Source organism: Saccopteryx leptura, chromosome 2, assembly GCF_036850995.1.
Source record: "Saccopteryx leptura isolate mSacLep1 chromosome 2, mSacLep1_pri_phased_curated, whole genome shotgun sequence".
Classification (NCBI taxonomy): Eukaryota; Metazoa; Chordata; class Mammalia; order Chiroptera; family Emballonuridae; genus Saccopteryx; species Saccopteryx leptura.
In genome coordinates this window covers 180,419,929-180,446,054 of record NC_089504.1, presented here as the reverse complement: position 1 = coordinate 180,446,054, position 26,126 = coordinate 180,419,929, and the positions used below count along the sequence as shown (strand labels likewise).

Here is a 26,126-nt window from a genome sequence, read left to right as displayed (position 1 = left end):
GAGTACCTATGTCTTCTTCTATGTACTTTATTGTTTCAGGTCTTATGTTTAGATCTTTGATCCATTTTGAGTTAATTTTTGTACAGGGGGACAAACTGTAGTCCAGTTTCATTCTTTTGCATGTGGCTTTCCAGTTTTCCCAGCACCATTTATTGAAGAGGCTTTCTTTTCTCCATTGTGTGTTGTTGGCCCCTTTATCAAAAATTATTTGACTATATATATGTGGTTTTATTTCTGGACTTTCTATTCTGTTCCATTATTCTGAGTGTCTATTTTTCTGCCAATACCATGCTGTTTTGATTGTCGTGGCCCTATAATAGAGTTTGAAGTCAGATATTGTAATGCCCCCAGCTTCATTCTTTTTCTTTAGGATTGCTTTGGCTATTCGGGGTTTTTTATACTTCCATATAAATCTGATGATTTTTTGCTCTATTTCTTTAAAAAATGTCATTGGAAGTTTGATGGTAATTGCATTAAATTTGTATATTGCTTTGGGTAATATAGCCATCTTGATTATTCTTCCTAGCCAAGAACAACGTATATTCTTCCATCTCATTATATCTTTTTCGATTTCCCTTAACAATGCTTTATAGTTTTCATTATATAAGTCCTTTACATTCTTTGTTATGTTTATTCCTAAGTATTTTATTTTTTTGTTGCAATCATGAAGGGGATTATTCTTTTGAGTTCGTTCTCAATTGTTTCATTGTTGGCATATAGAAAGGCTATTGACTTCTGTATGTTAATTTTGTATCCTGCAACCTTACTGTATTGTCTTATTGTTTCTAGTAGTCTTTTTGTGGATTCTTTGGGGTTTTCCATGTATAGGATCATATCATCTGCAAAAAGTGATACCTTTACTTCTTCTTTTCCGATATGGATGCCTTTTATTTCTTTGTCTTATCTGATTGCTCTGGCTAGAACCTCTAGTACCACATTAAATAAGAGTAGAGAGAGTGGACAACCCTGTCTTGTTCCTGATTTAAGGGGGAAAGCCTTCAGTTTAGTGCCATTTAATATGATGTTAGCTGATGGTTTATCATATATGGCCTTTATCATGTTGAGATATTTTCCTTCTATACCCATTTTGTTGAGAGTCTTATTTTTTTTTAAATAAATTTTTATTAATGTTAATGGGATGATATTAATAAATCAGGGTACATATATTCAAAGAAAACATGTCTAGGTTATCTTGTCATTAAATTGTGTTGCATACCCCTCACCCATAGTCAGATTGTCCTCCGTCACCCTCTATTTAGTTCTCTGCGCCCCTCCCCCTCCCCCTAACTCTCTCCCTCCCTCCCTCCTATGTCCTCCCTCCCCCCACCCCTGGTAACCACCACACTCTTGTCCATGTCTCTTAGTCTCGTTTTTATGTTCCACCAATGTATGGAATCATGTAGTTCTTGTTTTTTTCTGATTTACTTATTTCACTCCATATAATGTTATCAAGATCCCACCATTTTGCTGTAAATGATCTGATGTCATCATTTCTTATGGCTGAGTAGTATTCCATAGTGTATATGTGCCACATCTTCTTTATCCAGTCTTCTATTGAAGGGCTTTTTGGTTGTTTCCATGTCTTGGCCACTGTGAACAGTGCTGCAATGAACATGGGGCTACATGTGTCTTTACGTATCAATGTTTCTGAGATTTTGGAGTATATACCCAGTAGAGGGATTGCTGGGTCATAAGGTAGTTCTATTTTCAGTTTTTTGAGGAACCACCATACTTTCCTCCATAATGGTTGTACTACTTTACAGTCCCACCAACAGTGGATGAGAGTTCCCTTTTCTCCGCAGCCTCTCCAACATTTGCTATTACCCGTCTTGTTGATAATAGCTAATCTAACAGGGCTGAGGTGGTATCTCATTGTAGTTTTGATTTGCATTTCTCTAATAATTAATGAAGCTGAGCATCTTTTCATATATCTGTTGGCCATTTGTATCTCTTCCTGGGAGAAGTGTCTGTTCATGTCCTCTTCCCATTTTTTTATTGGATTGTTTGTTTGTTTGTTGTTGAGTTTTATGAGTTCTTTGTAAATTTTGGATAATAGGCCCTTATCTGAGCTGTTGTTTGAAAATAAAATTTCCCATTTAGTTGGCTGTCTGTTTATTTTTATATCAGTTTCTCTTGCTGAGCAAAAACTTTTTATTCTGATGTAGTCCCATTCATTTATCTTTGCCTTCACTTCTCTTGCCATTGGAGTCAAGTTCATAAAATGTTCTTTAAAACCCAGGTCCATGAGTTTAGTACCTATGTCTTCTTCTATGTACTTTATTGTTTCAGGTCTTATATTTAGGTCTTTGATCCATTTTGAATTAATTTTAGTACACGGGGACAGGCTGTAGTCGAGTTTCATTCTTTTGCATGTGGCTTTCCAGTTTTCCCAACACCATTTTTTGAAGAGGCTTTCTTTTCTCCATTGTGTGTTGTTGGCCCCTTTATCAAAGATTATTTGACCATATATATGTGGTTTTATTTCTGGGCTTTCTATTCTGTTCCATTGGTCTGAGTGTCTATTTTTCTGCCAATACCATGCTGTTTTGATTATCGTAGCCCTATAATATAGTTTAAAGTCAGGTATTGCAATGCCCCCAGCTTCATTCTTTTACCTTAGGATTGTTTTGGCTATTCAGGGTTTTTTATAGTTCCATATAAATCTGATGATTTTTTGTTCCATTTCTTTAAAAAATCTCATAGGAATTTTGATGGGAATTGCATTAAATTTATATATTGCTTTGGGTAATATGGCCATTTTAATTATATTTATTCTTCCTATCCAAGAACAAGGAATATTTTTCCATCTCATTGTGTCTTTTTCTATTTCTCTTAATAATGCCTTGTAGTTTTCGTTATATAGGTCCTTTACATTCTTTGTTATATTTATTCCTAGGTATTTTGTTTTTTTTGTTGCAATCGTGAAGGGGATTATTTTTTTGAGTTCGTTTTCTAATATTTCGTTGTTGGCATATAGAAAGGCTTTGGACTTTTGTATGTTAATTTTGTATCCTGCGACCTTACTGTATTGGTTTATTGTTTCTAATAATCTTTTTGTGGAGTCGTTCGGGTTTTTGATGTATAGGATCATATCATCAGCAAAAAGTGATACCTTTACTTCTTCTTTTCCGATATGGATGCCTTTTATTTCTTTGTCTTGTCTGATTGCTCTGGCCAGAACTTCTAGCACCACGTTAAATAAGAGTGGAGAGAGTAGACAACCCTGTCTTGTTCCTGATTTAAGGTGGAAAGTCCTCAGTTTTATGTCATTTAATATGATGTTGGCTGATGGTTTATCATATATGGCCTTTATCATGTTGAGATATTTTCCTTTTATACCCATTTTGTTGAGAGTCTTAAACATAAAATTGTGTTGTATTTTATCAAAAGCCTTTTCTGCATCTATTGATAAGATCATGTGGTTTTTGTTCTTTGTTTTGTTGATATGGTGTACTACGTTAACCGTTTTGCGTATGTCGAACCATCCTTGAGATTCTGGGATGAATCCCACTTGATCATGATGTATTATTTTTTTAATATGTTGTTGTATTCGGTTTGCCAGTATTTTGTTTAGTATTTTAGCATTTGTATTCATTAGAGATATTGGTCTGTAGTTTTCTTTCTTTGTGCCATCCTTGCCAGGTTTTGGTATGAGGGTTATGTTGGCCTCATAAAATGTGTTTGGAAGTATTGCTTCTTCTTCAATTTTTTGGAAGACTTTGAGTAGAATAGGAACCAAGTCTTCTTTGAATGTTTGATAGAATTCACTATTATAACCGTCTGGGCCTGGACTTTTATTTTTGGGGAGGTTTTTAATAGTTTTTTCTATTTCCTCCCTGCTGATTGGTCTGTTTAGGCTTTCTGCTTCTTCATGACTCAGTCTTGGAAGGTTGTATTGTTCTAGGAATTTATCCATTTCTTCTAGATTGTTGTATTTGGTGGCATATAATTTTTCATAGTATTCTACAATAATTCTTTGTATATCTACGGTGTTCGTGGTGATTTCTCCTCTTTCATTTTGGATTTTGTTTATATGAGTTTTTTCTCTTTTTTCCTAGGTAAGTCTTGCCAAGGGTTTGTCAATTTTGTTGATCTTTTCAAAGAACCAGCTCCTTGTTCTATTAATTTTTTCTATAGTTTTTTTGTTCTCTAATTCATTTATTTCTGCTCTGATTTTTATTATCTCCTTTCTTCGGCTGGTTTTGGGTTTTCTTTGTTCTTCTTTTTCTAATTCCTTAAGGTGTGAAGTTAAGTGGTTCACTTGGGCTCTCTCTTGTTTGTTCATATATGCCTGAAGTGATATGAACTTCCCTTTATCACTGCTTTTGCTGCATCCCATAGATTCTGATATGTCGTATTGTCATTTTCATTAGTCTGTATATATCTTTTGATCTCTGCACTTATTTCTTCTTTGACCCATTCATTTTTTAAAAGTATGTTGTTTAGTTTCCACATTTTTGTGTGTTTTTTTCCCTCTTTTTTGCAGTTGAATTCTAGTTTCAAGGCTTTATGATCAGAAAATATGCTTGGTACAACTTCGATTTTTCTGAATTTGCTGATGTTGTTTTTGTGACCCAACATATGGTCAATTCTTGAGAATGATCCATGTACACTGGAGAAAAATGTATACTCTGTCAGTTTGGGATGAAATGTCCTGTAGATGTCTATCATATCCAGGTGCTCTAGTGTTTTGTTTAAGGCCACTATGTCTTTGTTGATTCTCTGTTTGGATGACCGATCTAGAGCCGTCAGTGGTGTATTGAGGTCTCCAAGTATGATTGTATTTTTGTCAGTTTTTGTTTTAAGGTCAATAAGTAGCTGTCTTATATATTTTGGTGCTCCTTGGTTTGGTGCGTATATATTAAGAATTGTTATGTCTTCTTGATTCATTGTCCCCTTAGCCATTATGAAATGGCCATTTTTGTCTCTGAGTACTTTTCCTGTCTTGTAGTCAGCATTATCCGATATGAGTATTGCTACACCTGCTTTTTTTTGGATGTTATTTTCTTGGAGTATTGTTTTCCAGCCTTTCACTTTGAATTTGTTTTTATCCTTGTTACTTAGATGAGTTTCCTGTAGGCAGCATACAGTTGGATTTTCTTTTTTAATCCATTCTGCTACTCTGTGCCTTTTTATTGGTGAGTTTAATCCGTTTACATTTAGTATAATTATTGACACTTGTGAGTTCCCTATCGCCATTTTATATCTTGCTTTCTGTTAGTTTTGTGTCTTGTTTGATCCTTATCTTTCGTTTTTCTATCTTTTGTTTTTATTTGGTTGTATTCCATACATCTTTCCTCTTTTGCTATCTTTTTTATCTCATGTGCTTCTGTGGTGGTTTTTTCAATGGTGGTTACCTTTGAGTAATGAAAAGGGTCCCTACCCTGTTCATTGTAGCGAACTATTTTGTGAGTACTTTTGCACTCCATCATCCTTTGCTACTGTTAATCTCCACCTTCTCCCCCCCCTTTCTTTTTGTTGTTGTCACAGTTTAAATTTGGTTTTATTGTGTTCTTTTTGGAGCTTTTACTTGTGGACCTTCGGGTGTATTGCGAAACATCTGGAGGCTCCAAGTATAGGTTTTTCTGTTTCTGTTTGAAGATCTTGTTGAGTTTTTGGGGAGATTTATCGGTATCGCTTCCTACCTTGCCATTACTCTGACGTCATCCACCCATGGTGCAGTTTTGACCGGTCACAGGAAAGCAACAAAAGACGATAGAAATGTGAAATCTACACCAAATAAAAGGAAAACTCTCCCAGTTTCATTCCTATTCAGTGCAGTTCAATGTGGGCTCACACACAGATATCTTAGGGCTCTTTAGGTAGCTATCCCGTATAGCCTCTACAGACTCGTCCCTGACTGATGGCCTACCAGAACGGGGTTTCTCCACCAAACTGCTGGTTTCCTGCAACTGCTTATCCCACTAAGTAATGTTATTCCTATGTGGTGGCGCTTCGTTGTAAACGCACCGATATTCACGTTGCACTTTGGTCATGGATTCGAATTTAGCGAGCCACAGAACACACTGAAGTTTCTTCTGTACCATTCACATTTCTACTGGCATAGCCTTGGGCTGCTCCGCTGTATGCACGGTGTTACGTCATCATCTGCGCATGTGCACATGCTGCCACATCATCCTACAGAAACCGAGAGGATTTTCCTTTTATTTGGTGCAGATTTCACATTTCTGTCGTCTTTTGTTGCTTTCCTGTGACTGGTCAAAAGTGCACCATGACTTTACAGACACACTGTAGCTGTCATTTCATTTACTAATATTTTCTTTGTAACCATTTTCCAGGAGTTCTATTGAAATAATGTTTTGTCCACAAAAATGTGTTTGTACTTAATGAAATATCACTCTCTCTACTTCTAGGTAGCTGTTTGATTTATTTTTCAGCAATGCAAATGAAGATTAAAATTTTTAGTTAAAATGCCAGAAAACTTTTATTTAAATTGTTTATCTGGTCTTAGAGAAAGGGTTCAAGCCCTAAATGCTCTGTTCTATGTTGGTAACTTTATACTAGTGAGGGGTTTGCTGTTTTCTGTAATAAAATGGAATTAATGTTTTCTCCCTGTGAAATAATTTCAACTAAGAAAGAAACTTCTTATAAAACCTGGACAAATTCTAGAGCTCTGTTTATCCTGTTATCCTGACTTCCTAGAAATGCAGGGAAAAATTTTTTTTCAGTAAAGAACTGACAAGAGCTTGAAGTTCAAGGACAGTCTTGTCATTCCACCTCTATTTGTATTTCTTTTCCTAAACTACTTATTTCTCACAAGCCCTAAGGAAATATAAAGAGGTCTCAGACCCAAATGCAGAGGTGTAAAATGATGATTAGCACATCCCCTTTGTCACTGCTGTTGGAGAAAGAAAACATGATGTCATTTAGATTATTTCTGTCCTTTCTTAAAAGAATTAGAGAGGAACTATGGAGTTCATGTGGACCCAGGAAATTACTAATTTTTGGTTTACTTGATTCTGGTACAGCCTGTCTGTTGCTAAAAATAAGCAAATTATAGGATATATTAATCAAGTAACAATCTTTTGAAAAATAGGTTCAGTGCTTTCATTCAGATTTTTAGTTTTAGTTTTGATACTTCTTACCAAAAAAGTGACCTAAATAGAGTTGGCAGTGAGATAAACATTGGCCTTTTTTTTTTTTTTTTTTTTTTTGACAGAGACAGAGAGTCAGAGAGGGAGAGACAGATGGGGACAGACAGACAGGAAGGGAGAGAGATGAGAAGCATCAGTTCTTCGTTGCAGCACCTCAGTTGTTCAGTGATTTCTTTTGACCATGGGGCTCCAGCAGAGCGACTGACCCCTTGCTCAAGCCAGCAACCTTGGGCGCAAGCTGGTGAGCCTTGCTCAAACCAGATGAGCCCACGCTCAAGCTGGTGACCTCGGGGTTTCAAACCTGGGTTCTCCGCGTCCCAGTGGAACACTGCATCCACTGCCTCACTGCCTGGTCAGGCGGCACTGGCCTTTCTTAAAGCCTCTTTCAGACATCAGTGACATGAGAGTCATCGCAGCAGAGGGATGTTTCCTTTGCTTTGAAAGTGTGTCTGCAAATTTTATTGATACCTGATTTTTCAGGCTTCACCTAGGAATGGTGAATGCTTACTGTAGTAAAGCTTTTCTACCAAAGCTCTCTGAGTTTATTAAATAAAAACAAAAACAAAAAATCCAAAAAAAAAAAACCACCCCAGATGCTTGAAAAAGAAACATTTCTTTCACATTGTCATGTTTCCATTCTTTTAAAATTTCTCTTCAGTTCAAGATTTGTTACCACAGCCTAATATTTCTTAAAACATAAAAGAGGTTGCCAATGAAGGGGTCCAGCCAATCAATGTTGGTTTACCTCATCTACAAGTCAGACTTAACTTTGTGGATACTTATAAACCATATTCTTTTATTAAAATATCTTGCATTATTAAATGTTCTATGGGAATGTCAGCCATATTTAGAGAGAGATGGTAAAAAGATTTTGTGAATTTTTCACCCCTGGAGCATATTGTTTAAAGTGTCATTTGTAGATTTTATTTGTTCTCATAAAGCCTTTAGCAGTGTTGACTTATATAAAAAGTGAAGAAATTTAGTGACTTCTGAAGTTGAATTGTGGGAATATGGGTTTTCATAGTTTCCTCTTCACTGTGTATCTAGACTTCTATTTATATGTGGTCCTTCATAAAATCACGAGTCTCTTTTAGTGTATTTTGAAGTCGAGAAGTATGAGTTCTCCAACTTTAGTTTCCTTTTCAAAATTACTTGTGTTATTCTAGCTCCTTTTTGTGTCAATTTCTGCCCCCCCCCCCCACAAAGGGACAGCTAATGTGTGTACAAGGGTTACACTGACCATGCAGGTAGGCTGGGGGGATCGCCATCTTAACAGGATTAAGACTTTCAACCCATGACCATGATATCTTTCCATTCCATTTATTTAAATCATCTTTAATTCCTTCAAACAATCTTTTGTAATCTGTAGTCCATATATCCTGCGTTTCTTTTGTTAAATTTATATCTAGGTATTTCGTTCGTTTTGATGATATTTATTTTATTTTTTGGGTGATACTAGCTAACAAAATTATACAGTTTTCAGGTTCACAATTCCACAACACATCATCTGTACACTGTGTTGTATGCTCACTTCTCTAAGTCAAGTCTCAGTTCATTACCATTTATCCCCCTTGCACATTCCTGCATCTCCCCTACCCATCCCACCCTTTCCCCAGCAATCAGCACGCCGTAGTCTCTGTCCATGAGTTTTTGGGGTTTTTTAAAAATTTTATTTATTTTTTACAGAGACAGAGAGTGAGTCAGAGAGAAGGATAGTTGGGGACAGACAGACAGGAACGGAGAGATGAGAAGCATCAATCATTAGTTTTTCATTGCGTGTTGCAACACTTTAGTTGTTCATTGATTGCTTTTTCATATGTGCCTTGACTGTGGGCCTTCAGCAGACCGAGTAACCCCTTGCTGGAGCCAGCGACCTTGGGCTCAAGCTGGCGGGCTTTTGCTCAAACCAGATGAGCCCGCACTCAAGCTGGTGACCTCGGGGTCTCGAACCTGGGTCCTCTGCATCCCAGTCCAATGCTCTATCCACTGCACCACCACCTGGTCAGGCTGTCCATGAGTTTTTGTTTGTTTGTTTTTGCTCAATCCATCCACCTTCCCACCCAGCCTGCCCCTCACAGCTATCAGCCTGATCTCTGTGAGTCTGTCTCTATTTTACTTGTTAGGTCATTTTGTTCATTGGATTCCACATATGAATGAAATCATATAGTACGTCCTCTTTCTCTGACTGGCTTATTTCACTTAAGATAATGCTTCCCAGGTCCCTCCATGCTGTCACCAAAATGGGTAAGGTTTTTCACAGCTGAGTAATACTCCATTGTGGAAATGTTCCACAGTTTTTTATTTTTTAAGTGAGAAAAAGAGACAGACAGGAAGGGAGAATGGTGAGAAGTATCAACTTGTAGTTGTGGCACTTAAGTTGTTCATTGATTGCTTTCTCCTGTGCGCTTTGACAGGTGGGGGGGGGGGGCTCCAGCTGAGCCAGCAACCTTGGGCTCAAGTCAGTGACCATGGGGTCATGTCTATGATCCCACGCTCAAGCTGTTGAGCCTGTGCTCAAGCTGTATGAGCTTGCGCTCAAGCTGGAGACCTCAGGGTTTGTAACCTGGGTCCTCAGCATCCCAGGTCACCACTTTATCCACTGTGCCACCACCTGGTCAGGCATATCACAGCTTTTTTTTTTTTATCCACTCATTTACTGATGAGCCCTTAGATTGCTTCTAAATATTGGCTATTGTAAATAATGCTGCAGTGAACATAGGAGTGCATATATTCTTTTGAATTAGTATTTTGGATTTCTTCTGATAAATTTCCAGAGTGGAATTGCTAGGTCTTAAGTCCGTTTTGTTTGTTTATTTGTTTTGTTGTTTGTTTGTTTTGATTTTTAGGGAGTGGCAGGGAGAGAGAGACAGACAGACAGGAACATGGAGCTGTCCAGTTCCTGTATGTACCCTGACAGCCGTTTTTTATTTATTTATTTATTTTATTTTTTAAATTTATTTTATTTTTTTTGTGTGTGTATTTTTCTGAAGCTGAAAACAGGGAGAGACAGACAGACTCCCGCATGCGCCCGACCAGGATCCACCCGGCACGCCCACCAGGGGGCGACGCTCTGCCCCTCCGGGGCGTCGCTCTGTTGCGACCAGAGCCACTCTAGCGCCTGGGGCAGAGTCCAAGGAGCCATCCCCAGCGCCCGGGCCATCTTTGCTCCAGTGGAGCCTCGCTGCAGGAGGGGAAGAGAGAGACAGAGAAGAAGGAGAGGGGGAGGGGTGGAGAAGCAGATGGGCGCTCCTCCTGTGTGCCCTGGCCGGGAATTGAACCCGGGACTTCTGCACGCCAGGCCGACACTCTACCACTGAGCCAACCGGCCAGGGCCCGTTTTTTATATTTTGAGGTAACTCCATATTGCTTTTCACAGGGGTTGCACCAATCTGCATTCCCACCGACAGTGGGCAAGGGTTCCCTTTTCTCTACACTTGTTGTTTGTTGATTTATTGATGATAGCCATTCTTCCCTGCTCCCCACCCCCTCATTTTCAAAAGATAACAATTGGCATAGTAAGTGAGGTTTAAATAATCGTCCAGTGTATAAATGTTCTCAATATTGTTACAACATATCAAAGAGAACATTACCAATGAACATAGCCCAAATGAAATAGAATTTGGAATTTGTTACAATTCTCTTCTACTCCAAATTTTTCAGTTAACTTTCCAATAAAGAAATTCAGACATTAAAGAAAAACACTTGGATTACAAATCCATTTTATTTTCCAATCCCTAATTCAGTAATTGAGCTTAACTTGGTGTTGTCCAAAGAAAAGAATAAATTATTAGTCATTCACACTGAAAAATTATTATAAGACTTAAGTTTATGTTCACTATTTTGTATTAAGATTGAACAAGAATCTCAAATTAAATAGATGAAGTATATTGCTAATGTTATTCAGAGTCACTCATTTAGGCAAACCAAATTTTTAATCTTGACTGCAGTAAAAACAAAGAAAAATTGTGAGATGATATCCATTCTGACAGGTGCGAGGTGGTATCTGATTGTTTTAATTTATATTTCTCTGATTATTACTGATGTTGAGCATCTTTTCTTTTTCTTTTTTTTTTTTTACAGAGAGAGAGTCAGAGAGAGGGATAGATAGGGACAGACAGACAGGAACGGAGAGAGATGAGAAGCATCAATCATTAGTTTTTCATTGCAACACCTTAGTTGCTCATTGATTGCTTTCTCATATGTGCCTTGACCGTGGGCCTTCAGCAGACCGAGTAACCCCTTGCTCGAGCCAGGGACCTTGGGTCCAAGCTGGTGAGCTTTACTCAAACCAGATGTTCCCATGATCAAGCTGGAGACTCAGGGTCTCGAACCTGGTTCCTCTGCATCCCAGTCCGACACTCTATCCATTGCGCCACTGCCTGGTCAGGCTTCAGCATCTTTTCATATGTCTGTCGGCCATCTTGTATATGTCCTCTTTGGAGAAATGTCTATTCAGGTCCTTCAGCCATTTTTAACCCTTTGATTAGTATGAATGTTCATGTATGTCCTTACTCAAAGGGTTAACAAGAAACTCACTACTCAAAAGGTTAAATTGTGTGTGTGTGTGTGTGTGTGTGTGTATGTGTGTTTTGATTAGTTATATAAGCTCTTTATAAATTTTGTGTTAACCCCTTATTGGCTGTATTGGTGAATAAGTTCTCCCATTTAGTGAGCTCATTGTCTTTTCATTTTGTTAATGGTTTCCTTAGCTGTGCAAAAATCTTTTTAGTTTGATATATTCCCTTTTGCTTTGTTTTCCTTGGCTGAGGGCATATATCAGAAATAAATAATGCATCGAGAAATTACAGTAGATCAATATAACAGAATAGAGAATGCAGAAATATACCCATGCCTTTATAGTCAATTAATATTTGACAAAGGAGGCAAAAAGCATGTAATGGGGTAAGGACAGCCTTTTCAATAAATCATGTTGAGAATATTGGACAGCATGCAAAAAAGAAAGAAAGAAAGAAAGAGAGAGAGAGGGGAAGGAAGGAAGGAAGGAAGGAAGGAAGGAAGGAAGGAAGGAAGGAAGGAAGGAAGGAAGGAAGGAAGGAAGGAAGGAAGGAAGGAAGGGGAAGGGGAAGGGGAAGGGGAAGGGGAAGGGGAAGGGGAAGGGGAAGGGGAAGGGGAAGGGGAAGGGGAAGGGGAAGGGGAAGGGGAAGGGAAGGAAGGGAAGAAATTAGACCACTTTCTTACACCATACACAAGAATAAACTCAAAATGGATTAAAGACTTAAATGTTAGATCCAAAACCATAAAAATTTTAGAAGAAAACATAGTAATATTTTGGACATTTCACAAGAAATATTTTGATACTGTTTTAAATGTAATTATTTTCTTAATTTTATCTTTGGAATGTTCATTGCTTATGTATGGACATATAATTTATTTTTTGTATCATGGTCTTATATTCTGCAAACTTTGTATACTTATTATCATTTTTAAATAGATTCATTGTTTTTTTTTCTATATAAGATCATGTCATCTTTGGCTTGACAAAGTTTTGTCTTTCCAATGGATGGATGCCTTTTAGGTTTTTGGGTGGCCACATTTCTTGGCTGTAGTCTCTAGTACAGTAATAAATGAAAGTGATGAGAGCAGACATTCTGATCTCTTGTTCTCAGTCCTTGTCTTAGAGGGAAAGCGTTCATTTTTTTTATCATTAAAGATTATGTCAGCTGTGGGTTTCTCATATATTCCCTCAGTTGGATTGAGGAAGTTCTCCTTTGTCTCTGGTTAGTTGACTGTTTTTTTCATGAAAAATTATTAGAAATTGTCAAAGGATTTCCTTCATTTACTGAGATGATGTGGTTTTTGTCTATATTCTATTAATATAGTTTAGTACATTGGATTTTATTGCATTCTTGGGTTAAATTTGTGGGTTTGGTTTTCTAGTTTTTGTTTTGTTTTGCATTTGTCTTCCTCTGAACTCTTCTTTTTCCTTTCTTACGATGTATTTTTCTGGTTTTGTTATTGATGTTTCCATCATGGTCCTTATTTTCCATGATTCCTACTTCTGCTTTCTGGCATAAAATGTGCAAAGTTCATCTTCTGTACATTTCTTGCCCCAATTCTAAGATCAGCCATTTTCCCAAAGAGCTAGGGCAGCTTAGCGGGAAACCCTAACCTGAGGACTGTGGGCTCCATGCTCTTGGCTGCTGTTTCCTTTGCGCCTGTTTTGCTCTTGGTTCTGGAGTAGGCACACATGGTAGGCCTTTTTTTTTTATGCATGATAATATAATGTTGGATGAAACAAGAAAGAAGATACCGTTTATATAGTGTTCATAAATTGGTAAAACTAAATAGTGATTCATTTCAGAATATATGCATCAGAGGTGAAAGTAAAGAAATGCAAGGAAATATGTAATACAAATTAATGGTAAGAGCTTATTACAGGGGACTTATATTTGGATAACTGACTTAAAGTCAGTCATTCCTGGGTAGTGAGTAAACAGATGTTCTGGGTTATACACATGTTCCTTTTTTATATACCTAGACTATCACATTGCTAATTTATGAAATTTAATGTTGGTTATATGCAATATAAAGCATAGTTAAATTATGTTTTTTTATAATTTGTAAGTATTCTGTAAATAATTTTTTGATATTTTTCCAAATAGACCTAAAGTACCTTCCTACCATGACAGTTTAAGTCCTTCTGTTGATAATGCTGAGTCAATTGGATATTCATATTGATAAAAATAAAAATGAATTTTGATCATTATACCATATTCAAAAGTCAGTTGCATATATATTGTAGAGTTAAATGTGGAACATGTAATTCAATAAAGGGTTTAGAAGTAAGACTAGGAGAATATCCTTGTATCCCTTGAGGTAGACAATATTTTCATATTTAGTATGTGAAAAGTTCTGTATATAAAGGAAAAAAGTAAACTCCATTAAAATAAAAAAAATTTGTTTTCTCAAAAGTACCTTCAGTAAATTTTGCTATCTTTACACAGCGAAATATCATGCAATTATGAGAATTATAGAACTATAATTATACCCAACAATGTGGATGGATCTCACAGACATATCACTGAGGGAGAAACATTATATACTATGTAATTTCATTTGTATAAAGTTGAAACAAATAGCCAAAACTAACCTAAAATATTAGAATAATAATTATTCTTTATGTGGAAAAGGGGATAAGGAGGGGGTTTCTACGTTCTGTTTATTTACTGTGCTGATGACATAGGTATATTTGTTCTGAGAAATTTCTTCAAGTTACATGTTTATTATTTGTGTATTTTTCTGTACTTATATTGTATTTCAATAAAAAGTTTGTAAAAAAGTTTAGATATTGAGTATGTGTAGAGTAGGCTTCCTTTTGTGTAGAAAGGTGAAATAAGTTATTTATAAATAGTTGTTGTATACGTACAAAATATGTCTCCAAGTTATATAAGAGACTGATAATATTTCTTTCCTGAAGTAGTGTAAGACAGAATGGGAGGGAGATATTTTTGAGATAAGTTTAAGGTGAGTTAAAAAAGACACATCCCACACTTCAGTAGCACTTGTGTCAAGGGTCTTATCCATTACTGATTTTGTGTCATAAGAACATACCTTGGTATATCAGTTCAATACAGTTTTAGAGAAGGTTTTACATGAATTACATGATAGAATGAAATCAACTTTATTGGCAGTTTTCAAAAGGGTGGACAATAATATATGTGTATATAAAGCTAGCAGAGATGTGCATACATATCAGAACTTTGCATAATATTGTCACAGGAACTGGGACTGGAGATACTGTGAGCTGAGAACATTAACTTGATCACTTCCAGCCTGACCAGGCAGTGGCGCAGTGGATAGAGCGTCTGACTAGAATGCAGAGGAACCAGGTTCGAGACCCCGAGGTCGCCAGCTTGAGCGCGGGCTCATCTGGTTTGAGCAAAAGCTCACCAGCCTGAACCCAAGGTCGCTGGCTCCAGCAAAGGGTTACTCGGTCTGCTGAAGGCCCACGGTCAAAGCACATATGAGAAAGCAATCAATGAACAACTAAGGTGTCGCAATGCACAACGAAAAACTGATGATTGATGCTTCTCATCTCTTTCCGTTCCTGTCTGTCCCTAACTATTCCTTTCTTTGACTCTCTTTGTCTCTGTAAAAAAACAAACAAAACTTGATCACTTCTGAAAAGATACACAAAGTAAAGTAATTCAGGTGCCAAAACCCAAAATGTAGCTGCTTATTACTAGAGTCAAGATGGAAACTGGTTAGGTATGAGGTGTGGAAGAGGTCTTGACCAACTCGGATTTTTTTGTACTGCAGATGGGCAGAGCATCACCCCCTGGTGGATGTGCCAGGTGGATCCCGGTCAGGCGCATGCAGGAGTCTGTCTGAGTGCCTCCCCGTTTTCAACTTCAGAAAAATACAAAAAAAGAAAACATAAGAGAATTATTTTGTTGTTTCTAGTATTGATTTAGGGGTGTGATGACTAACCTCCTTAACCTTATTTTTGAGTATTGCTAATAAGATGTGCAATCATCAGTCAATGCATGCCAGGTGGATCCCGGTTGGGCGTATGCGGGAGTCTGTCTGACTGCCTCCCCGTTTCCAACTTCAGGGGAAAAAAAAAACAATTGGTTTCATGTAGAAGTCACTAAGTGGCAGATCCCCAATCTCTGCCTCTACTCACCTCTATCCCTGAAAGGTTTATTCTCAGCAAGATTGTTTCTTGACAAGCAGCAGCCTAAAACTCTTTTATGATAAGTGCAGTTGGCTGGTTGATTATTTGATTGAGGTTAGTTTTTGGTAATAACAGATATTTTATCAGCATATTTTCTGCTTCTGCATTAAAATGAACATATTTATTTATTTATTTAATTTTTTTATTTTTTGTATCTTTCTGAAGTTGGAAACGGGGAGGCAGTCAGACAGACTCCCGCATGCGCCCGACTGGGGTCCACCTGGCATGCCCACCAGGGGGTGATGCTCAGTCCATCTGGGGCGTTGCTCTGCCGCAATCAGAGCCATTCTGGCGCCTGAGGCAGCGGCCATAGAGCCATCCCCAGCGCCCGGGCCATCTTTGCTCCAATGGATCCTCAGCTGCGGGAGGGGAAGAGAGAGACAGAGAGGAAGGAGAGGGGGAGGGGTAGAGAAGCAGATGGGCGCCTCTCCTGTGTGCCTTGGCCGGGAATCGAACCCGGGACTCCTGCATGCCAGGCCAACGCTCTACCACTGAGCCAACTGGCCAGGGCTTAAAATGAACATATTTATTTAAATCTGATTTGGGAACCATTGGAGGAAGTGGAAAGAATTGTAAAGAACATACCTAGTTCTTGGATTTTCATGTCTTAGCATTCTATCTTCTCCTGAGTGTTTTTTCAGGTCTTTTTAAAGCATTCTGTCTCCTGTCTATCTGGGTGTGTGTGTGTGTGTTTTATTCCTGACTTCCTTGAAAAAACTTTACTTCTGCTTTTAGAGCAAGGAATTATCTGATTGCACTCTAGCTGGGGTTTTTTTAAAGAAATTCTTTTTTAATGGTATAAACAAAAATCTTGTATGTTTATACTAAATCTGTTATTAAGGCTATGTCTCTTATTTTCTAAAGTTCTTCTATAAATATTTATTATAATTTTGTTCTTTATATTTTTATCTATGTTATATTGTTATTTCTATGGAAATTTCTGGGCCATTTCTAAATAAATTCCTTAAAATGGATTGTCTATGGCAAAGGGTTTCTTCTTCTTCTTTTTTTTTTTTTTTTTAACAGAGACAGAGAGGGAGGGTAGATAGGGACAGACAGACAGGAATGGAGAGAGATGAGAAGCATCAGTCATCAGTTTTTCGTTGCGACACCTTAGTTGTTCATTGATTGCTTTCTCTTATGTGCCTTGACCGTGGGCCTTCAGCAGACCGAGTAACCCCTTGCTCCAGCCAGCTACCTTAGGTCCAAGCTGGTGAGCTGTTGCTCAAACCAGATGAGCCCACTCTCAAGCTGGCGACCTCGGGGTCTGAAACCTGGGTCCTCCTCATCCCAGTCCGACGCTCTATCCACTGCGCCACCACCTGGTCAGGTGAGGGTTTCTTCTTGAACATATATGTCTTTGCATTTATCAAAAAGAAAATGAAGTTCTTTATGACTGGAACTGGAAAGAATTATAGTGGAAGGATGACCAGAGATTTGTTTAATTATTTGATATGTATTTTTAATATATGTGTCTGATCCATAAAGAGTACAGAAATTTTGTGTGTGTGTATTCAATTTTGTGGGTCCAGGAGACGCCCAGTGTCCAGTCCTCTCACTGTAACTGATGAAGAAGTTCAGTTTTTCTCTTTTCCACATTTGTTGCAGGTGGAGGAGTTACTGATGGCCATGGAGAAAGTAAAGCAGGAACTAGAGTCCATGAAAGCAAAACTGTCCTCTACTCAGCAGTCTCTGGCAGAAAAGGAAACTCACTTGACCAATCTTCGGGCAGAGAGAAGGAAACACTTAGAGGAAGTTCTGGAGATGAAGTAAGTATTTTAATCTTATTCTTCGTACGTGTGCTTAGAAGTGCTTTTCCTCTTTGCTTTCTTCTTCTAGCCGTTTATTAGCCCTGGCATACTTAGCCTACTTTTAATATTAACTTATATTTCTCACTCCCTAAAACAAATTTGGAACAAAACCTGGTCATATAGAATTGTTTTTGACTCCTCTTCATTGAATTTTAAAGTCCTTTAGAGAAGTGGTCCCCAACTTTTTTGGGCCACGGACCAGTTTAATGTCAGAAAATATTTTCACGGACCAGCCTTTAGGGTGGGATAGATAAATGTATCACATGATCGAGACAAGCATCAAGAGTGAGTCTTAAACGGATATAACAGAGGGAATCTGGTCATTTTTTAAAAATAAAACATCGTTCAGACTTAAATATAAATAAAACGGAAATAATGTAAGTTATTTATTCTTTCTCTGTGGACCGGTACCAAATGGCCTACGGACTGGTACTGGTCCATGGCCTGGAGGTTGGGGACCACTGGATTAGAGTATATGTATCTGTATTCGGTTGCATTTCTGAAACTTCTGAAATCTGGAAAGTTATCAAATTGTTGAGTTTATTGAGATGACTGTTGGTCCTGAGGTCACAGGATGGCTAGGTAATTTTTAAAAATATTTTTTTATTATAAACATTTCCAAAGGTGCACAAAAGTAGAGAGAGTAATATAATGAACCCTCATACACCTATCCCCATACTTAACAATGAACTCTTTGTATACTCACTAGTCACTTTTTACAAAATTGTCACGTTTAGCAAAATTTCGCCGTACATTATTTTCCTACCTGGCCCCCACATCTTGTGGCTTCTGAGATAATAACCTGTAGTAAAGCATATATACATCTGCTAGTACATAATAGATGCTTCTTTGTTCTTCTCTGTGACTGAAAAATTCTGGTGTCCTCTTCAGAACACGTGTATCTCTTGAAAGTCCAATAGAACTGTCTCCATTTATATTCCCAACCCTCACACCTACCTCATTATTCTACTCTCATCTTACTGAAACCAACTTTATCCTGGGGTCCCTCAGTTACTTTTACCTCAGCAGTTAGGTTTTATTTTTTGTCTTCTCTTCTGTCTCAGAGGAGATGCTCTTTCTCCTTCATAAGGCTTGCTTCTTATCTTTGTCACAGATGTTAAACACTGGTCCATCCTCTGCAGCCTTACTCCACTAATTTCCCTCTCACAGGATCCTTGTTCACTTTCTATTAGATCCTTCTTCTTGCATAAATATGCAATCTCTCTTACCTAATATAAACAAATGTTCCATAGTCTAGCCTGTCTTTTAAGCTAGCATTACCTCCTCTTTTATGCTTTTTTCAAGTATCAGTGAATTTTGAATAAAAGAATTATAGAATAGTAGATGATCTTGCCATACCATAGTATGAATTCTCATGGTACATGATTATTGTGATATCATGACAGCAGTCCAATAATTAAGGAAGCACATGTTGGGTGTCACCTGTGCTTAGTTAGGAATTATTAGGGCACAGTTCAAGGTTAAGAGATTCTAACTTTTAGCAAAGCATTACAGATGATCTGGTTTGGAAGTGATGAATTATTTGAGGCAGAAATAGATTAATATGCTGGGAATAGGGAGAGGTTAGGGTTTTGAGTATCATCATGAGAAAAAAGGTTACAAATGAGCTTCATAGGAGTAAATTAGTAAAAGGTTTTTTTGTCATTGGTAGTAAAATTCAAAGCTTGATATTTTGGAGATGGAGTAGTACAAATAACTCTTGGGTGATCAAGAGTAAAATCATTGATTTGAAGAGATCTGGGAACCATTTCTAGTACATGGTAGAAAATAGAGTTGAGAAGAATATTAAAGTAGGGTTTAATATAATTAAGAAAATAGAATAGATACACTACTCACAAAAATTAGGAAATATTCTATTGCTTCATATTCATTCTGAAATATCCCCTAATTTTTGTGAGCAATATGTTAGAGGGGGAAAGGTATTATATGTTTTTTTTCTAAGCAGAAACTGGTCCTGCTAAAGCAATAGTGTATGTATGTGTATATTTTTGTTCATTTTGTTTTCTTTGTGTATCAATATCTTGACTTTACTTGTCAGATCTTTCCCATTCAATTCAAATGACTATTTATACCAAGACAGTGGTGTATTTGTATAAGAATTTTCCTTTATTATTAGGACTTTGAAAAGATATGGCAAAATTTTTTAAAGAATGCTTGACTTTATGCAGAGGGAATTGTGTGTAATTTGTTTCTTACACTCCAGTACTAGACTCCAGTATGTACTTCTCTTGCTAACCTAGGTTGGAGATTACATTTCCAAAAAATACTATTATTAGCAAAACTTTTTTTGGTAGGATCAAGCACTTATACAATAAGGCATGGGGTAATTAAAGTATATAGAGGCATTTATGTAAATAATATAGAAATTTAATAAACATTAATAAGAGTTATAGAAATAAAGTATAAAAACCTTGTATCACCTTCTTCAGTTGCTCTGGATTTATTCCTGTAGCATTGTGATTTTCTTAGATTTTCTATAAGATTTACCAACTTAAAGTTTTGAAGTAGTCCCTGCTTTATTTTTTACTTAAATTGCTGGGGGGTTTTTTGTTTTCATTTTCTATCTTATAATGGTTGTTTAATGCCTTCCTTTTAATAAATTATCTCAGCACGTTAGCCCCTATCCTTAATCTGTTGAGAGAGGGATGATTCTCACCAGAGGAGCTCTGCACTGCCCTGCAAGCCAGCCCACAGAGTTCTACCCAGTATGAGCAGCAGCAGCTACTCAGTTCTTTTTATCTAGAACAGTGAAATAAAACCCCTATTTTTTTAAATGTAGATTTTTAAAGTTTGGCATACAAATAAATATGAAGTAATGATTTATAAAACTTCAGTCAAAAACTGTGAGAGATTAACTTAAGAGTAATTACACATAAAACACTATGAATGACATTGTGATTCTGATAGAGTGGCTTTTCGCTTCCTTTTCACTATGAAGCTGACCAAGGGAATAGACATTTTTCTGCTTTATTCAGGCCTCTACATTTATTGAACAAGGTGTGCTAATCATCCATTCAGGGTTGTGAGTGTCTCAATTTCTACAACATTACTTAGAATTCACTTTATTTCCATGTTAGTTTGTAAGGAGTTTACTCTCTCCAAGTAGTTCTCCATCAGGTCTGCCTCTAATTACTTACAGCAACTAGTAAGAGCATACTTCCCAGAACAAGAGTCTGAGTCTGTATTCTGACTCCCCCATTTATGAGCTCTACGACTTCAAGTTATTTAAGCTCTCCATACCTCAGTCTCCTCATTTTTATTTTTTTTTAATTTTTTAAATTAATTTTTAGAGAGAAGAGAGAATGAGAGAGAGAGAGAGAGGGAGAGAAAAGGGGGAGGGAGGAGCAGGAAGCATCAACTCCCATATGTGCCTTGACCGGGCAAGCCCAGGGTTTGAACCGGTGAACTCAGCGTTTCCAGGTCGATGCTTTATCCACTGCGACACCACCGGTCAGGCAATCTCCTCATTTTTAAAATGGCAATAATAATTTTTCCTGCTTTGTAGAGTTTTCATGATAATAACATAAGCAATTATTAAAATAACGAATTGAGAAGAGTGCCTGGCACAGGGAGCACTTAATAGTGGGTATTATTAGCTTACATAAGGATTTTCTGGTGATGATTTGTAGGAAAACAAAATTATTTAAGCAGACTTTAAAAGGAGAAAGGCAGTATCTTACTTTGGCTGTTGGCAGTGACAATCAGATTCCTCACTCTATAATTGTGGCAGGGCCCACCATATTTTAAATGTATACATTGTTTAATTATTGATAATTGAGCAAGTAAAACGACTTTGTTCATTATAACCAAAGAACTTTCAACATAGAAGAAATATGAGGGCAGTGCAATGTGCCAGAGACCAAAACATACATCTGTGTGACTCTGAATTTAGGATAAGATCTTTTCTGAGGAAACGCTGTGGGCCTATTTGTATAGAAATTCTTCAGTTAGGCACTAGAATAATCCTGTTCTAGTCAAACCAAAAGGAATGTCCTAATAGTTCTTTTCTATCTCTAGCATTTCTGATGATAAGTTTTGAGTGTCTGTTACAGATACTTGGTAGCCTTGAGTTTGGGAAAATGTGTACTGTTCACTTGGCAGTCTGCCAGTGACTATTCAGTAGAAACAAGCTGAGTTGGTGAGCTAGAACTAAAGAGAAGGAATGTTTTTATTGGCAGTTCCCACACTGGTTCTTTTTTTCTTCATGCTGTAGTTTTGTTAGCCATTATTTTTTCTTATTCCACTTTTATGTTAGTCCCTTCCCCTAAGAAAGAACGGATGAGTGGGAGAAGTGGAAAAATAATAAACAACAACTATAATAACCACAACAAATTTTAAGTACCTGTATCTGTTGAAGTTTAGAGCCTTACTATTAAGATGTCTAGATGAGCTGACTCATTTTTTACTGCCCTGCATTCAAACTCCTACTGCAGTCTCACTCTATATTGGCATTGAAAATAAAGCTTAAAGGACTAATCTTTCATTTGGAATAAAATTTTTGTCAGACTGTGAATTTGACTACTCTGAAAACTGATTTGTTGGGGGAAGTAGTTAGAGAGCTCTTGAGTTTCACTGAGAATCCCGAGCTGTTTAACAGGTAGCATCTCATTATTAAAGTTGGCAGAAGAACCAGACCTCTATGGGCTAAATTTTATACTCTTAAGATGCCTTTTGGCTAAATAAAGATCTGACATCCTACAAACAAAATAGTTTTTATATGTACCTAAAAAGAGTCCAATAATATAATCTAAATTCTTACACTTAAACATTTTTTGTCTGTTTAGAGAGAAAATAGACTGTCCTTGGGATTAAGAAAGCTGTAGAAAATGGTTACTGGATCATCTTCAGGCTATTTGAGGATGGAATAATTATGTGGTTGATCTATTATATCCTGAATAATTAAAGTTTTCTTCTAAATTATTTTATCTCCTGATGTCTTACAGTATTTCATTTGAAAATTTATTGTAGAGTTGCTGGCATTAAAAAAAAAAACATTTCCAGGTTTATAGGTCTTCCAGATTAACCACAAAATTGAATATAGTTATGTGACTTATAAATAGTAACAGTATAAGAACATCTGTACTTTTTGTAAAGCCACACTTATTTATACTCCAATGAAATGCCTTGAGAGTCATTAGGCAAATGATAAAGGACTTTAAGTAGAGTTGGAAGCATTTTTCATAGTGACCTAAAATACTATGGTTTAAATATTCTGTAGGAAATCACAAATTAATATAAAAATTCTCTACACTTGACTTGAAAAAAGAATAAAAAGTATTCTAGACTTTTAGTATAGCTATAAACAAATACCACTGATGGGAATAGTCATAATTAAAATTATAAAGCAAAATTTGTCTTGGTTAACTCTTTAGTTCTGCATCCTCTTTTTCTACCCTGATAGTTAACTTTTCTCTGCTCACCCCTTACAATGTGTGATCGCAGTTGTTCCTAACATTTCCTCATTAGAACTAATGTTTTAACAGGAGCTTTGAGTGGTTATAGAACAGTGGTGTAAATGGGCTCATGAAATATAGTAATTGTTAGAGTTCTTACCTCTCCCTGGCTCTGAAGGTGACCATGATGCTTAGCTTCTCAAAAGATGAAGCATTTTGTGTTACAAATGTTTTCTTAGGCATTTTTATTTATTTATTTATTTACTTTTTGTGACCTACATTGGAAACAATTACAAATTATTCCTTCCTTTTTTTCTCCCTTAAAGCCTAAGTCCATTCCACCTTTTAGCCATTTAGGGTCAGGTGTCAACTTCCAAACAGAATTTCACATTCTTTTAAAAATTATAATCTCCAGTGTGCTTTCATATTTAAAAAAGGGTGGGGGCTCAAATGGTTGGAATTATTTCTAAGTAGCAAGTAAAGCACTGAGACTTTCTGAAAAAGATTCTGAAAGTACCTCCTTTTTCCAGGTTTTATCATTTCTTTCCTCTCTCTATTAGCATATCGTCTGTGTGCAAGAATGTCTCACCTGTGTAGGATTTAAATTAAGAATCTAGGTCATCCTTTCTCCAAAAGGGGAAAGGAATAGGATCACTGACCTATTTCTTAATTTTCATTTTTTCCTCTGCTGGAGGTAGGATCAGCCCTTGTCTCTTCTGTATGAATCAATTAAAAGGTTCTTACATGTAGATAACCTAATGCTTTAACCTAATTGCAATACCCATTTTAAGAAACTCTATTAACTTGAGGAATCCAATCAACAATGTGAACTGAGGAACAGAATAGAGGCAGAGGCGGGATCACAGGGACCAGCGGGAAAGGGGATAAGAGGATGGCGTCAGAGAAGGGAAAGAGATTGGTGAAATTATATATACATAACACAGCGTTATAGAGAGCAGGAAAGCAAATCCTGGAGGGAAGGGGGGTAGGTGTTGGGGGGAAAGGGTATGTTGAGAACACGGGGGTGGAGGGAATGTATTTGGTGGGATACTTGAATCTATATAAACACAATAAATTAAAATCAATTTTTAAAAAAGAAAAATAAAAACAAATCAGTGTTAATAAAAAAAGAAACTCTATTAACTAATATACCAATATGAAAGGTGTTTGGGGTTTGGGGATTATGTTTAAATCTTTTCCATTTAGGATCTTTCTTTTCAGTGTTCCTCAGAGAATACCATATAGGTAGTTACTCATTCTATAAATGGGTAAAACTTCCCTTAAGCTTTGAAAGTAGAAGATAGTAATTCATCCATTTAATCTTAACCTTTTCCTATTAGAGGATCCTGAGTGCAACAGTATTATAAGATGCTCTTTGTAGCAAAGAATATGTTTACATTTTGAGCCAGTTTACTTACTTATAAAACAGGGATAATAATACTTAGACTCACTTGGGAGGTTGTTATAAGGCTCAAATGAGATGAAATAATAAAAACACTTTGAAATTGGTGAGGCTGAATAGTTGTACGACATGATAAAACTGAAAATCCAATTCACACTTAATTTTTTAGGTCAGTAGATTTTTCATTCTGAAATGAAAGGATTTTCTAAATCTTAGAGCTCGCTATGGTTTTAAAAATTATATAGTTTTTTGACGAGGTGACTTTCTCAGTTTCCTTGATCGTGTAGTTGTAAATTTTGAGTAAATCAGAAAAGTTACATATAAACAGTATACTGAGAAGGAACTGGGGATCAGAATTCTTGGCTGAGGACTAGGGTGCATATTCACTGGCTGAGACTACCCAGACCTTAGCAGAGATTGGCTGATACAGGGATGAAAGTGGAATTGTGATACTAGAGGTAGAGCAATACTGGGGAATTTGGACTTACAACCCAGTCAGAGTAGCAAAATCCTTGTTAAAACTTCAGACATCTTGTCAAGATAACAGAAAAGGTAAAGTTTAGGAGTAGGCCTCATGACCTATAAGAAAGCCTACTGAAGTCCTAGCCTAACAAAAATTAAAGCCCTGAGAAAGTCTATAGGGGAGATAGAAGTTGAGGATAAATCTCACCAAGATAGAGGGGTCTGGAAAATACCCTGAGCTTTCAACAGATCACTCTAATAAAGGATAAATCCATAGCCTACACAGGTTCAAGATCAATTATTAGCTGAATTACCTACTAGACTAAAACTCATTGCTCTTCAGAAGAAAATAACAGAATACAGAGTTTTTACAATGTGTCATCCTCAATATGCTATGTTGAATTTCTAAAAATTGCCAGACATGAAAAGAAATAGTAGCATATGACCCATAGTGAAGAAAAACATGTAGTAGAAATCAACTGAGAGAAATCCTAGTAAGTATCTTGATTTAAGTAAACTACCTGAAAAGGCCATTTGAGACTTAGGGAAGCCCTGGGAAGGCCAGGTATTAGGTGGTTGCTAAATTCATCTCAGTATACAAATTTGTGCAAACAGAGTTAAATTATAATTATTCTCCAGTAAAATTTTAAAATGTCAGTTTTATGTATTCTAGATACTGAGTGAGGCATGAAGACACAGAAACAAATGAGACATAATCCCTGGGTTCAGAATCAGCTAGAGTTTCTGTTCTTTGACAAAGTAAGTTTCAACTGCATGGCCCATCAGTGGATGAAATGTTGAGGAAGGAGTGTGGCTTGTCCCAGGAGCCAGTGAAAGTGCAGTGCTGCAGGTCCTGTTTATGGCTTTCCTTTAGTGTAAGAATACACCAGACAACTGAGAATGCTGATGACTTATAGCCCAGTCAGAAGGTGCCTACATTCCGTTTCTGTTGTGTGTATGCTGAAGTGACAGGAGGTTCAGGGGTATGCCTCCATCCTCACACTCTCTCCCTCAGGGACATACTGTCTAATGTTATATTCCTAGGTGAGTAGAAACTGTGTCAAGCCTCCACAAACATACAAGCACTGGATAGTATTTGCACAGTAATGTCTCCTAAGAAGTAGAATTATAAAGTACATATACAAAGAAAATTACTTCTCCTTTTGTCTTTGCTTTAGAGATGTCTTATTCCTACTAACTTGGAAAAAAAATTTTGAATATGAG

The 26,126-nt window shown here is 36.9% G+C and overlaps 1 protein-coding gene across 14 annotated transcripts in view; it reads left to right on the top strand.

The window, feature by feature from the left end:
- The window catches only part of ERC1 (ELKS/RAB6-interacting/CAST family member 1), a 544,893-nt gene that overhangs the window by 305,662 nt on the left and 213,105 nt on the right, over positions 1 to 26,126 (top strand). For all 14 annotated transcript variants that reach the window (XM_066369492.1, XM_066369490.1, XM_066369487.1 and 11 more), the window contains one exon: positions 17,422 to 17,582. In XM_066369492.1, coding sequence (XP_066225589.1) covers positions 17,422 to 17,582 — 161 coding nt within the window. The remainder of the gene's footprint in view (positions 1 to 17,421; positions 17,583 to 26,126) is intronic.